Source organism: Ostrea edulis, chromosome 5 (genome assembly GCF_947568905.1).
Source record: "Ostrea edulis chromosome 5, xbOstEdul1.1, whole genome shotgun sequence".
Taxonomy (NCBI): domain Eukaryota; kingdom Metazoa; phylum Mollusca; class Bivalvia; order Ostreida; family Ostreidae; genus Ostrea; species Ostrea edulis.
Genome location: NC_079168.1, coordinates 27,778,190 through 27,793,642, shown reverse-complemented (window position 1 = coordinate 27,793,642; position 15,453 = coordinate 27,778,190). Strand labels below are relative to the sequence as shown.

The 15,453-nt window shown below is 34.9% G+C and overlaps 2 protein-coding genes and 1 long non-coding RNA gene across 4 annotated transcripts in view; 2 read left to right on the top strand and 1 right to left on the bottom strand.

Annotated features, from left to right (window-relative positions):
- The window catches only part of LOC125651998 (protein C1orf43 homolog), an 8,025-nt gene extending 5,409 nt beyond the window's left edge, over positions 1 to 2,616 (top strand). The window contains exons 7-8 of the mRNA XM_048880868.2: positions 286 to 344; positions 1,450 to 2,616. Coding sequence (XP_048736825.2) covers positions 286 to 344; positions 1,450 to 1,777 — 387 coding nt within the window. The 3' untranslated portion in view covers positions 1,778 to 2,616. The remainder of the gene's footprint in view (positions 1 to 285; positions 345 to 1,449) is intronic.
- A 1,582-nt stretch (positions 2,617 to 4,198) lies between these two features.
- On the top strand, positions 4,199 to 10,493 carry LOC125651999 (peptidyl-prolyl cis-trans isomerase B-like). Its single transcript, XM_048880869.2, has 5 exons — positions 4,199 to 4,689; positions 5,198 to 5,314; positions 7,321 to 7,426; positions 8,978 to 9,165; positions 10,011 to 10,493. The coding sequence occupies exons 1-5, from the start codon at positions 4,588 to 4,590 to the stop codon at positions 10,143 to 10,145; spliced, it is 648 nt and encodes a 215-aa protein (XP_048736826.2). The 5' UTR covers positions 4,199 to 4,587; the 3' UTR covers positions 10,146 to 10,493.
- Positions 10,494 to 11,795: 1,302 nt separating this feature from the next.
- LOC130054793 (uncharacterized) lies at positions 11,796 to 14,763 on the bottom strand. 2 transcript variants are annotated; one of them, XR_008803133.1, is made up of 4 exons: positions 13,395 to 14,763; positions 12,951 to 13,084; positions 12,472 to 12,697; positions 11,796 to 12,121 (listed from the first exon to the last, which is right to left on the bottom strand). It is a non-coding gene; the product is annotated as an uncharacterized LOC130054793 (long non-coding RNA). The 2 variants fall into 2 exon arrangements; XR_008803134.1 differs by lacking the exon at positions 12,472 to 12,697 and having other exon boundaries at positions 13,395 to 14,762.
- Positions 14,764 to 15,453: the final 690 nt, after the last annotated feature.

Here is a 15,453-nt window from a genome sequence, read left to right as displayed (position 1 = left end):
CTTAATAAGCTCACTTTTCATACCACGTAACTTAATAAGCTCACATTTCATACCACGTAACTTAATAAGCTCACTTTTCATACCACGTAACTTAATAAGCTCACATTTCATACCACGTAACTTAATAAGTTCACATTTCATACCACATAACTTAATAAGCTCACTTTTCATACAAGTCTAACTTGGTGACCTCTCTTCATGATAAGTTTCTCGTGTGTAGTGTTCAGTGCACATCATTATAAAACAAGTCTCAGACTCAGGCAGTCATAATTTTCATCTTTGTAGATATTTGGAGAAAATGAATACAACAATTTTGTACGGTTATTGAATCACCTTTTACACAGGTATGTAAATCTAAATTATCTAACCTCTCCCCTCCCCCTCCTCTCCATCAAATTCATATTGTTTATTTGGTGTATGTCTCTCAGTTTGTCTGTCCCTAACATTCATCTTGGCCATAGAATTTAGATGATGTCATTTTCGAAGTGTGAAGGTCAAAAAGTTATGTCAGATTAAAGTCAAAGTCAAAGCAATATGCATGTTATTCAAATTTGATATTTTGATCTGCTCACATAGTTTGCTACACAATAGTGAATGGATCTAGCATCTGATTTTAATTAGATCGAGGTCAAAGTTGCCTAAACTTGATTTGGCCACAGCAGCTTTGGGGCAAAGTTTTTCACAAATACATATACATATATGTTTAGCACTGTTTAAGATTACATCCCCAGAGGCTGATAATTTTTCAAACATTTTTAGCCGAGTTGTGTAGCAAATTTCGCCATTTAAATTGGCGAAAGGTGGGCGTCCAGTCGGGCGGGCGGTGTCCACAATTAGCCTGTCCGGTCTCTAACTTTCATACTTTTTGGTGCATCTTTGTGAGACTCACATAACACGATCACATCCAAAAGAGGAAGGTTCCTATTTATTTTGAGGTCAAAGGTCAAGGTCACTTTGTCACTAAATGCCAAAGATTTGAACTTGTCCGGTCTCTAACTTTCATACTACTTGATGTGTCTTTGTCAGACTTCCATATTTTGATCACATCCAAAAGAGGAAGGTTCCTATTATTTTGAGGTCAAAGGTCAAGGTTTCTTTTTCACTATATACTGTAGATTTGAGCTTGCCTCTAACTTTTATACATGTACTTGCTGGTGCATGTTTATCAGACTTCAAATCCTGATGACATTCAAGATTCATGTTGCTTTTGAAATCCAAAGGTCAAAGTCATTATCACACTAAATACCTATTGCAGCCATTCAAAGCTTCATACTTATAAACTATATTAAATACATGCATGTTTTTACTTCATGAATAAAAGTGTGCATAATTTTCCAAACTGCAACTGCAAATCTTTGATGCGTTTTAGCGATTTTTTCCCTTTTGAGACAGTCCCTTTTCACCAGATGCTGGATCTACATCTTTTGAATGTTTCAAATTGTTTTTCAGCCTTAAGAGTGGTTTTGAGATAAAATCACCTAAATTCACAGCAGAAGTTACAGTACTAGATTCTAAAGTGTCAATGGACCAAAGCAAAAAGAACAATAAAACAAAAACTGAATTATTAGTCACAGAGACAGTCAGTAAGAGTAAACGGCCGTCCAGTGCATTTCCTGTAAATATAAGGCTCCGGAGTCGCAGTGGGAGTAGTGGTCATTCCAGTTTGCTGGACAGTGGGCGGTCCAGTCAACCAAGCAGTGAGAGGACAGATCAAGAAAGTCCCGAGAGGATAGCGATGGTTGAACTGAGTACGAATGACAAGGAAAATCTCGTCTGATGCTATGTATACTGGCGTTGATACCAGATATACATACAACCCGTGAAAGACTGTGGACTTTTATCAAGATAAATAATTTTTCACGCTTCGAATTTTAGTAGCGAATCATCAATGTCTCTCCTACTCATCCACTTCTAAATCATGATCTGGATCTGTGGTAGCAGTTGCTACTCATCCACTTCTGAATCATGATCTGGATCTGTGGTAGCAGTTACTTGGAGGGGTAAAATCTTGTCGTTGTCACTCCAAAACAAACTCTTTGGATCTGATGCTTTTAGTTTCCATTGTGACGTAATGCAGCTCTTCATCATGTTGGTGCAGATTTATATAGTCTTTGTATGTTTCAAAAAAAAAAACGACAAATGAAAAATTTTATTTATATTTTTGGATAGTTCGAAGACAATGCATGTTGAACCTACAGAGTGGGCTTTTGACAAAATGAATGCTGAATTATTTTTGTTAATTCCATTATATTTGCAGGAATTCGAGTCAAATAAAAAACAACAAAAGGCACTTTATATTTTGAAATTAAAGGGGGGGGGGGGGGCAAATCAGAAACTAAGGCTGGTGGTCTTAGAGGGTCTAGAGCAATGTGAGAGAAGAGATTGTGGTTGATTTGATTTGAACGTATATCATTGCAATATACATGTACATGTAGCAACTACAATGGTATTGGACACAAGCTTTCAAAACTTGAAGACCTCTGCTTGCAGAATATCACACAAGAACATGTCAGTGTGCAATAACAAAAGTTAAAAATAGACTGTTATGATTGCTGAAATACATGTACCCCATGCATTATAGATGTACAGAATGTGAATTAAAATTACCTGACTTTTTGATATATGTATATATGCTGGAAAATAGCTATCCCTACAACATGAGAATCAGTGGTGGATCCAGTGCAGGTGCGCCAGGTGTGCCATGCCATCCCTCTACCATACGATCCATTTTTTTTAAGCTCACCTGAGCTGAAATCTCAAGTGAGCTTTTCCGATCGCCTGTTGTCCGTCGTTTGTCCGTCTGTCTGTCTGTAAACTTTTTACATTTTCGACTTTTTCTCCAGAACCACTGGGCCAATTTCAACCAAACTTGACCAAAAGCATCCTTGGGTAAAGGGCTTTCAAGTTTGTTCACATAAAGGGCCCTGTCCCGATAATCACAAAAATAGGGTCACCTGGGTGGGGTCATTTAAAAATCTTCTCAAGAACCACTGAGCCAGAAAAACAAGGGGGATCAAAGTTTTACAAACAAATATATAAGGAAAATCTTTTTTTCAAAAACTACTGGGCCAGGAAAGTGGAAATTTGCATGAAAGCTTCCTAACATAGTGCAGAAGCAAGTTTGTAAAAATCATGGCCCCCGGGGTCAGGATGGGGCCACAAGGGGGGATCAAAGTTTTGCATAGAAATATATAGTGAAAATCTTCTCAAAAACTACTGGGCCAGGAAAGTGGAAATTTGCATGAAAGCCTCCTAACATAGTGCAGAAGCAAGTTTGTAAAAATCATGGCCCCCCGGGGGCAGGATGGGGCCACAAGAGGGGATCAAAGTTTTGCATAGAAATATATAGTGAAAATCTTCTCAAAAACTACTGGGCCAAGAAAGTGGAAATTTACATGAAAGGCTTCCTAACATAGTGCAGATTGAATTTTGTTCAAATCATGGCCCCTAAGGATAGGATGGGGCCACAATAGGGGATTAAAGTTTTACATACAAATATATAGGGAAAATCTTCTGAAAAATCACTGGGCCAGAAAAGTTTACATTCACATGAAAGCTTCTTGACATAGTCCATATTCCAATTTTGAAAAAATCATGGCCCTGGGATTAGGTTGGGGTCACAATAGGGATCAAAGTTTTACATGAGAATATGTAGGAAAAATCTTTAAATATGAGGTGACTCATGTGAGTGATGTGGCCCATGGGTCTCATGTTTATTATATAGATTTGTGTTAAAAACATTAAAATAGATGTCAAAACTCGGTATTTATAGGGGGCTTTGTCACCACCAATTCTTCACTTTGGGACCTCAACACAGCCCCCAGCCGTTTACCCCCCCCCCCCCCTTTTCAGAAATGTTTGGACCCCCCACCGAGTACCAATACTATTGAGGTTATGTAGACTGAATGTTTTGTGAAACAAATCACTTCTGTATTTTGTGCATGAGAAATAGTTATGGTAAACATCCTTCATTTCACTACAAACTACATGTACCTAAAGGACTCGTCTGTCTAATTTGATTATCTACCTAACGAAGGTTAACCTATAAACCTAGATCTTTAGTAATCTGTTAATTAAAATCAATATGTGCATCAGATGTGGTGAATATCTTTCATCTTTTCTCGATATGGTACACTTCTATAATAAAGTAAGAAATCCTTGAAGGAGAGGGGCGGGTAATGTAACTTACTATCAACAATATACTTACTTTGAGAATTAAACCGAGGTCGGGGTAGTATGTACCATATATATATTCATAATTATCCAGAGACTGTAGAAATTGCGTCTTAACTATGTCACTCGTAAGCAGGTTCTCTCTTTTTTTTCTTCTTTTTTTTAATATAAAACACAATATATATAAAATTCGTATGATATGCGAAGTATTTCTACCAGGAAGCCGCCACTAAACACGATTACATCAGCGTGCTACCAGACACACGTGTGCGTGTAGTAGAGTCTGTGTAAATCGGTACAGGGGCTGTTTAAAGATCGGAAATCGGAGTAGCGTGCCACGTGTTAAACGTCTCAGGAACGGCTCAGGGATCGGGAGGGAGTAAAGATTGTAAGAAAAACCTGTGTCTTTAGAACATGTTGTTGGACGGGAGGTCAGTGATTTTGGTCGTGTGTTTAGTGGTGGTATGCAGTGATGATGTAGCTACAGAGGAGCTGGGTCCTATGGTAACGGACAAGGTAATTCATTGTACATACCTATATAAATACTAGTATACCGAGGGTACTCTTTGTGTGTAGAAATTTCATACTGATTCTAGGCAGTGGTAAATCACCCGAAATTTTACATATCTCTTTTCAGAAATACAAAGTAACAATTTAAAAGGTTTTTAACATTGTTCTAGTAAATGTCCAGGTTGTTTGATGAACAGATACAATTGAAGCTGTCGGTAATCTGATCAATGCATATTATCCATGCCTCTTTGACGGTGTTCGCTTATCCCCCCCATTGTACAAGTTAAAATGCATGCATATAGTATTGTTTACATTTAACGGGAGCAAGCTCTTGTGGTACAAGTAGGATATACATTTATTTCATATGTTGTATATTCAAAATAATTTGTTGTTTTTTTAATTGAAAATTAAAAGTTAGTGGTTTTATTTTTAAAAATACCACGTGAGAAAGCGTAGATTTATAACTTTAAAAAATATATTTCAGGTGAATATAATATTTTATGATTAATCACAGGTGTATTTTGACATACGCATGGGGAATGAAGACATTGGGCGCATGGTGATTGGTTTGTTTGGAGATGTAGTCCCTAAAACGGTCCTGAACTTTAAAACCTTAGCTGAAGGGACGGCGGTGAGTGAAAGTATGGGGATAGACAGTTCTGTGATATATAGAAATATGTGTTTCATGATAGGTAACGGCTTGCTAGCAAAATATGTTTTTGTGTTAGAACAGAGGTGCAGATTGAACTGCCAAGCTGTTCATTTCATGTAAAAATATATGTGTTTCTGCACCTTGTTAAGTTTAAGTGCAAACTTTATTTATTTGACGGTATTGACAAACAAATTCTACAAATAACTTATTTAATGGTTCTCGTCGGTTTGGGTAGTGGCGCGAAAGGGTCAATGATGTGCGGAGTACCCGGAGGAAACCCACGTGCCCGAGTGGGTGACCACATTATCCTCTCACTTACAACCACTGCCGATCATGGGGGTCGAACTCGGGTCGCAGCAGTGAGAGACGAGTGCATTAATGAACCACTGAGCTACCCGGACACCAAGTTTATATGTTATAAGACAATAACATTCTTTGTTATCAAATCCATTCGTTATGATTCATAGCGCGTAAATATGCTTTTAAAAAAAATTATCATATTACATGTTACAATATACCAAATTACATGTTACAAAATATCAAATTACATGTTACAAAATACAAAATTACATGTTACAAAATATCGAATTACATGTTACAAAAATGTCAAATTACGTACATGTTACAAAATACCAGATTAAAATACAAATTACGTTACAAAATATCAATTTATATAAGTATTAGCTTAGATAACAGTTGTGCAATTTACGTCATTATTGACATGCAACATAGATCACATTTTCCGTATTTAAAACAAAGAAAGTGAAATTGACGAGTTAATTTCAGAAACAGATATGTTCAAGTATGATCTAATGGTAAATCGAATAATTATTTCAATGAAATATTCGATTAAAAACAACCCATAAAACTGACAGTCTTCGTCATGGCTTTCTATTGCAGTTCATACCTTCATGCATTTTCAAACATTTATTTCTTATACGGTGTATTTACATTTTAGTTTCGTTAATATAAATGCACTATATTAATCTGTATTCTTTACATCGCATTCATGAAATCAATAACATTGAAAAGATGTGGGAGGGTGGGTTGAATTTTAATCCAATTTTGTAAAGGATTGCGTACTGTACAGGGAGAAAACCGACCTCAAAAGGGGATGAGTTAAAATAGTTGCAAGATTTATCCTTCTTATATTATATGGCAAATGACTCGTATGGAGCTGCTACTCAATTTTTGTGTAAATTTACAACATTGAACAATCCTTTTATGTCAGAGTTTTTCTAGATTATTAAGATGAAATTGAATACTTTTATGTCAGAGTTTTACTAGATTATTAGATGAAATTGAATACTTTTATGTCAGAGTTTTACTAGATTATTAAGATGAAATTGAATACTTTTATGTCAGAGTTTTACTAGATTATTCAGATGAAATTGAATACTTTTATATAAAAGTTTTACTAGATTATTAGATGAAGTTGAATACTTTTATTTCAGAGTTTTACTAGATTATCAAGATGAAATTGAATACTTTTAACTCATAACTTTACTAGATTATTAGATGAAGTTGAATACTTTTATGTCAGAGTTTTACTAGATTATAAGATGAAGTTGAATATTTTTATGTCAGAGTTTTACTAGATTATCAAGATGAAATTGAATAATTTTAACTCATAACTTTACTAGATTATTAGATGAAGTTGAATACTTTTATATCAGAGTTTTACTAGATTATTAGATGAAGTTGAATACTTTTATGTCAGAGTTTTACTAGATTATCAAGATGAAATTGAATACTTTTAACTCATATCTTTATTAGATTATCAAGATGAAATTAAATACTTTTAACTCATATCTTTATTAGATTGTTAAGATGTAATTGAATACTTTTAACTCATATCTTTATTAGATTGTTAAGATGAAATTGAATACTTTTAACTCATAACTTTACTAGATTATTATATGAAGTTGAATACTTTCATGTCAGAGTTTTACTAGATTGTTAAGATGAAATTGTTTTTATCTTAGGTACGTGATGGAAAAAAATTAACATATGAGGGGGTCCGGTTTCATCGTATTATTAAAAACTTCATCGTACAAGGAGGGGACATAACCCAGGGAAATGGATATGGAGGTGAGTGAATACAGATGACTGGCGTGGGTGCACTGCTTACGGAATATCTAATTAAGGAAGTTAGCTCCTGAGGTTTTGAACACAACTTCGCAAAATGCTACAACTAAGTATTTAAGTAAGCTACAATTAAGTATTTAGGTAATCTACCATTAAGTATATAGGTAAGCTACAACTAAGTATTTAGGTAAGCTATAACTAAGTATATAGGTAAGCTACAACTAAGTATTTAGGTAAGCTATAACTAAGTATTTAGGTAATCTACAACTAAGTATTTAGGTAATCTACAACTAAGTATTTAGGTAAGCTATAACTAAGTATTTAAGTAAGCTACAACTAAGTATTTACTGGTTCAATACTGATCCCATTGGTGCATATCACTGACACACATCTATTACTGAATCCTTTACAGTTGAAATTTTGAAAGGGATTATATTTTGTGGCGGAAGGATTGATTAATAAAAAAAGTTCTATATCTTCATGATTTTACAGTTTCTGTTTCATTCAATATATCTCCATTTTTATGCTCCTGTAGTGTATTTCAGTTTTATAATTTATGATACAAGTAGTTGTTCAAATGTTGTAATTTATTAATTTTATTGATATATTTTTCCAAACAGAACACTGATTATTTAAAAAGTTTGAATTGATTTACTCGAAATCTTTAATAAAAATTCAGTATTTTCGTCAATGATTTAAGAATTTGATCTCCAACCTCAACTTTTTTTTAGTTCCAATTGAAGTTTTGAGACAAGACCTTGAAAATTGTGTGAAATTTCATTAATTGACATTACTCATAATATGTCTTTTTAAACTGCCAAAATTTGATATCATGAATTTTTTAAATTTATATTAAGTGCAAAATGGTAATTATTTATTTCCACTACTGGTATTAAACTTTTTTTTAATTGTATTGTTACAAGAATATTTCACTCATGGAGACGTCACCATTGCCAGTGAAGGGCTGCAAAATTTAGGCCTATGCTCGGTACTTTTGGCCTTTGAGCAGGGAGGGATCTTTATCGTGCCACACCTACTGTGACACGGGACCTCGGTTTTTGCGGTCTCATTTGAAGGATCGTCCCATTTAGTCGCCTCTTACGACAAACAAGGGGTACTGAGGATCTATTCTAACTCGGATCCTCACGGGATAATTCTATTGTTAGAAGACATGAATATGTATCTATTTTATGTAATGATTGATTTTTGTGTTGTGTTGACACCAACAGACAAATCAAGTTTAAATGGATAAATCTTGAGCAAATTTTAAATGCAAAAAGGTCATGTTTAGAACACTGTAGCACAGTAACAAGCGTTGCGACCCCATTTCCTAATTCTTCATCAATGTTGAAATTAAAAATACCCCCCCCCCCCCCCAATAAAAAAATTAATTGACATTACTCCAAATCATAGGTGCGAACATCTTTAAATGAAAGTATTTCAACTGGATCTTATACATTTAATAATCTTCAAGCTTTCTGATGAAATACTTGTCGGATGAGGATACCTTAAACCTGACATTGAGGATTTAACAAGATTTTTGGTAACTTTCAGGGAGAAGTATATTTGAAAAAGCCAGATTTCCGGATGAAAATTTTCACCTAGAACACTACGGAGCTGGGTGGATAAACATGGCACATCATGGCAAGGACACAAATTCTTCACAGTTTGCTATTTTTTCTGTCCCGGCGCCATGGTTGGATGGGAAGCATGTGGTCTTTGGTAAAGTCCTTGCAGGAATGGTAAGCAAGAAATCGTCTGGACTCTTCATTGTCCGTGTTTTGGTGGTTGTGTAACTGAACAACAGTTATGATTAAGTTCTTTCTCTGTGGCACAGTCTCTTCATTCTTTCTTCGCTACACTGTGCATGTTGGAAAGAATGTGCGCACTGTGCTTTCAGTTTCAACTTACTTTCATGTCAAGTAATGGAAACACAATTCATTTTGCCTTTTGGCGTGGGTTGGTTAAATGGTTGAATATTGTGAGAAGAGAAAGGGAAAAGGGGTTGGGTTGATTGATTGTTTTGATGTTTTCCGCCACACTCAACAATTTTTTCAGTTATATGGTGGCACCCAGTTTTTATTGGTGGAAGAAAGAACCCAGATACAATTTACCTGGGAAGAGCCCACCGACCTTCCGAAAGTAAACTGGGAAACTGTCTTACTTACCGGCCCGAGCGGGATTCGAATCCGCGCCGACAGAGGTGAGAGGCCGTGTGATTTTGAGCGCAATGCTCTAACCACTCGGCCATGAAAGTCCCTGATAAGGGGTTGGGGGAATGTAAAGGAGAGATATGGGAGGAGGGAAATATAAGAGACAGAAAGAGAGAGAGAGATGGGAGGAGGGAAATACATAGTAGGGAGGACAGAGAAAGAGAGAGAGAGGTGGAAGGAGGGAGAGGTGGATCTTTGTCGATATCGTACATTTTGTAGAAAATCTATTTCAGTATTGAATGATTGTCAACGCACGCATTTCTGAGAATAAATCTAGAATATATATATTTAGTGTACATGTATATACTAATACATTTACGAAACAATGGAAATTCTATTAACGAATAAAATGTTTCTGTTGCTTGTTGTTATAGGATATTTTTCGGAAGATGGAGGATGCCCGTACAGATTCTAATGACCGACCCCTGGTGGACATAATTATCGCTAGGTGCGGATCACTCCCTGTCGATAAACCATTTCGAGTGGATTTGAAGCCAAGTCCCGAGTGAGGAACGCCACTTAGTGTTTTTTTATTAACATTAAAGCGCCTCGATCTGACAACAGGCCTGGGTTTACATGTATAATTACTGTGTGTCATGGCGGGACTTTAAAATGAGATGAATTGGTAGTTCCACAGCAGAATTCTGTCAGACAGAAAATGGTTGTTACTGTGATGAACAGCAGACCTGTGTAACAACCAAAACTATGGAAGGGAAAGAACGGTAGTGTCATGGATTGTGGAAAATACAAAAACATAAAATGTCGATACCAAAGAGAGTCTTCAATAAAGTGATTTTGAGATGACTATTGATTTGTAACATTCTTTTCATGCATTGATATTACAGAATTATCCTATTTTTGTTTCTTTGTTAAAGCTTATAAAGTTAAAAGCAAGGCTGAGGTGAAATATATGTGCAACTTACAATAGGGATTCATTAGATGGGTTTAATTACTCATGTGAATACTTCATTCTGTACATCATATTACCTCCCTTTTAACACTAACATTTCCTTCCATTTTTTACATTGACATTTCCTACCCTTTTCACAAGATTTTCTCTCTTTCTTAGACATTTTCTTACTCTCTTGTAAGAAAATTTTCTCTTTTTCAAGTCGCTTCCCAGATTTTATACACCTACATTTCTATTTACACAATCGGGCATTTGCTACTTTTTTTAAAAAGGCATATGATTAAGTTACATATCGAATCGACATACAAATGAAAATGAGTATTGTTAATAGATAAAACGTCGTCGGTATATCTAAATGTTTGAATAGAAGGCCACAGCATGAGAGTTTTCTTCTCATGTAGAAACATTTAAACACTTTCTGTTTCATAAGAATATATACTTCATTATGAGAATTTGACGATAGAGAAGCTGAAGTCATCCTTTTTGTCATAAAGTTGACTTGTATGCTGGATACAAATCTAATTTGGCAATTGTGAACCATTGTGACATTTTAGAGAAGTTACAAGTTGGTGATATATTCCTGGCGGACAAAGGATTTTGGTTTTTTTTGACAAACTTCCAAATGACATGACACTTAATATCCCATTCTTTCTTACAAATAAATCCCACTTCTCAAAAGAGGATGCACAACTTTGCTATAAAATTTCCAGATGCAGAATCCATGTTGGATGGGAAAATGAGAGATTATTTTTTTTTTAAATTCCTTAGCCATTATAGATATTGATCTGACAAAATATTTCAGATTTGTGTGGATCATGTGAATTTGCAGGTTCCCCCTTTGAAGGAGATTGCAGATAAATCCTACAAACTTATTAGATTAATTGCATGTATATATATACCTTAAATCTGCACATACCTGCCACATTGAATTTTTAAAGTTAAAAGTAATGAATACCATATATGCAATATAACTTTACTACATATTTATTTAAATATAAAGCCTTTTATATTCATATGAATATAAAGCCCTTTGGAACGTCTCCATCAGAATGAAATATTCTCGAGAGGAACGTTAAACAATATACAATCAAACATAAAGCCTTTTGTTCTCATTCTGAAGGTTTTCAAATTTAAAAAAGAAGTAAAATCCATTGTTTGAGTAAATGCATGTAATTGAATGATTTTTGTAAAGCTGGACACTGTGTCTATACATGCATGTATTTTGGTTCATCTAAAATAAGAAAAACGCTTGTCTATAATGTTTATTCAATAAATATACATGTAATTACATAACTTTGATAGATGCACCACTGATATCATAATAAAGTATATGTACATGTGGTTATGTGTGTGTGTTTTAGATTGCAAAAATACTTCATTATTATAATTAAACTCTATCACGCTTAAAAGGTTGACATAATACATCTTTGTCAATGTGAATTATTTGAGTGTCACTAGGAATCCACACTAGCAAATCACAGCATTGGGTGTCTTTCAGGTGGTGTTGTCCTTGAATCTGATGCCAATATTCAAATTTTGTTTTGAGGTGCAGCGAACCATCCCTTGCATCACATTCTAAAATGGCAAATGTCATTACATGTATTGATAAAATATACCTGATTTACAAGTGCTCTGATTAGTGGTGAAAGTATTATACTGTAATATGCATACTTATTTTGACATAGATGTACTGCAGTATTCAAAACTTGATGCAAGTAAAGTTTATAAAGAACATTAGCAGTTCAATATCACAATGAAGCCTAAGTAGTATTTGTATTTCATTCATAAATTGTTACTTTAAAGTTATAATAAACTTGGATACATCCATAATGATATATATGAATACATACATTGTATATGTACAGCTAATGTACATGTATTAGGTACACATACACATAATTGTTCAATCTATAATGCTGACTTACCAAGAGGGAAATCCCAATATTTGCACAGCCCTCTTTAATTGTCATTGTTCGAGCTGAAAATGGGCACTTGGCCTCAATTAAGAATTTCAGGGGTTGCTGAAAATGGCCTGTTGCCCTGCGGAATGAGGATGCAGTTAATTCCTCCACTTTGACTGTGCCGACTTTGGATGTTTTATCCAACTACTGGCGTATTTTACATTGAACAGTTTTATTTGCCTTCTTATATCTGAAAAATTCCAATATATCTACATCTAAAATTTTTATCTTCACAGTTCGAACCCATTTATTACCTACTTTGGGTATAGATAAGATACGTTTATTCCAATTTTGGGCCCAGAGGGCATAACAGCAAGACAGTTTATAAAGAAAGAAATTTCTAAAAAGAAAGAAAGTTTACAACATATAAACTTATAATTATTATAATCATAAGATATAGATCCAAACATGTATTGACATTATTTTATCTTTAAATTGTGTACCTGCCTTTGAAAATTTGCTGTCATATGAAGATCGACACTTATACTGCCCCATTATGGGCATACTGGCATCAGACATCCACATTAATGATGACTGCACAATGCACAACACCTTTATCCTCAGATTCAAGGCATATCTATAAAATATTAAACAATCTTAACCCATCTGTGATGTAACTGATATAGATAGGCATATTTAATGCGCTTTGTTTATTGAATAAACAACTGTACACTGCAGGTGCGTAAATGTAGTATCGTTGTTCACCCCCCCCCCCCCCCCCCCCCCCCCCCCTTCCGATCTCCCCAGTACGTTCGTATAAATACAAAGCAAGTTTTATGCATAATCCGTTTTTATTTTCAAGTATTAATATACTTTCAATTGGAATGATTTGAGATATAAAAACGTATCGTACATCTCTCTAGTTCATAGATTATGCTTTTACCAACCTGCTCTTTATCTGGAAGACGTACCCTCGTCGATGCTTGTACACTGGCGGTTATTACACGTAATTCGTCAAACACGAAGCGAAGAATCCTCGACCACTCCACTAATGCTTCAATTCCCATGTTTATCTCGTTAAAACCTCCACATAATCGATTGATAACGCTATATCTATGTATACCACTCTCTACACAGTGCAATCTGAGATGTTGATGTACCCGGAAGTTAATAATCTCGCTAAATCTCGGCAATCACATGACGAGACTTACAGACCCCTATAGGCACGTAGAACGGATGATCCTAGAATTGGTAAGTGATCATGATTAATATGAAAGACATATTTTACATTACCAGAGCTTCGGGACGATTTTCTCAAGGTAATGGCCATTGCAATTCTTCGTGAAAAGATAAATTTGATACAGAGGGTGAAATTTTATATACTGTTATGACTATTGGACCCGTTCATAGCTTGAACAAAGAGCAACTTGTGCTAAACTTTTTTTATTTACAATGGATAGACAATGATTTTGAACCTCATTCAGAGAAAGAGGCATCAATAGTCTTCATTGTTATCAGCGATATATTTGAAAGATTGATCATGTGCGTAGTCAGTATTACAATGACTGGATTTAAGTAAAAAGAAAAGAAAAGATAACCTCCTTTTTGGACAATTCTCAAATCTCTAAAAAATAAAAAAATAAACAAGCCAAAAAAATCCCCGATCTCTATAACCAAATGAAATACCGTACGTCAGGTTCTCGTCTGTAAATAGTATTTGAAATGTACATTATATGAATATACTAGTAAGTGTTTCTCTTTTGCTCAGCAATTTTTTCCCTTACTCTTCCTTTTAAAAACGATGCATGTACATCAATGGTATTTAATTTCGCCACTATGTAATATAACGCTCTAAAATGAGCACGAAAATCCTGGTTTTGAACAGGAAAAATTAATTGTGATTAATGTTCCAAATCTGACGTGACATCGTAATGTCTATCCTTTAATTGAAGTGATTTTGAGCTGTAGGGCCCCATTAAAACACTCCGCCTGGAATTCCACGTATGGAAATATCACGCTCTCTGCTGGTTCTTTTCAGATTCTAAAGATTACATACATGTACATCTATAGACGTTTACAAAAAATCGTAATGTGTTATCTTGAAGGGGATTAGAAACAAGCTGCTCTTCGAATTAATCAGTAATTACGTTGTGCAGTTGGTCTTACTATGAGGGTAGAGAAACGTACAAAATACTGGGTTGTACTGTACCCCGTGTAAATAATATAAGAGCGTCGAGTGTATTCCATGTATGTGGTCTGTGAAACAAATCGTCCGTATCTGTTAGATTTATCTTTAAATTCGTGAAGTACAGAAAAAAAAGAGGAAAAATTAATTATATCGTTCGACATCTAGTTTCATTTCTTCAATGTATATTTAATATGAATTTAATTAACAAAACGTTTGTTTGAAGCAATAGAATATTTTTTCAAATCTGCAAAATTTGGTATAATAGAATCTTGCATTCCACGCGAAAAAATCGACGAAGTCTGATGTGTTTCATACCGATTGTTAGGCCGTTCTTGACACACTGATTTTGACTACGGATAACTCCGTTTACCTGATCAAGATATAGGGCTCATGGCGGATGTGACCGATCGACAGAGATGCTTTACTCCTTCTAGGCACCTGATCCCACCTCTGGTGTGTCCAGGGCTCCGTGTTTGCCCAACTCTCCATTTTGTATTGCCTAAAGGAGTTATGAGATTGATCACTGTTTGTTATCTTCACCTTTCATAGATCAAAAAGGTGTGTTTTAATCTAGTACGTGTTTGTTTTATACGGTACGTGTTAATCAAGATAGAAGTGATGCCATGTCGCAAGTTTTCTGACAAATTAATTCTAATGTGGAAGTAAAGAATGTACCGTGTATATATAATATATAATGTAAGTGAACAATTTCAAGTAATTATTGATAAGTACATCTATATGCTGCCAGTGTAGTGGTCGGTACAAAAATGCGCAAATGATAATTACAATCGAAGGTGAAGAAATAGCGCTTCGGATGA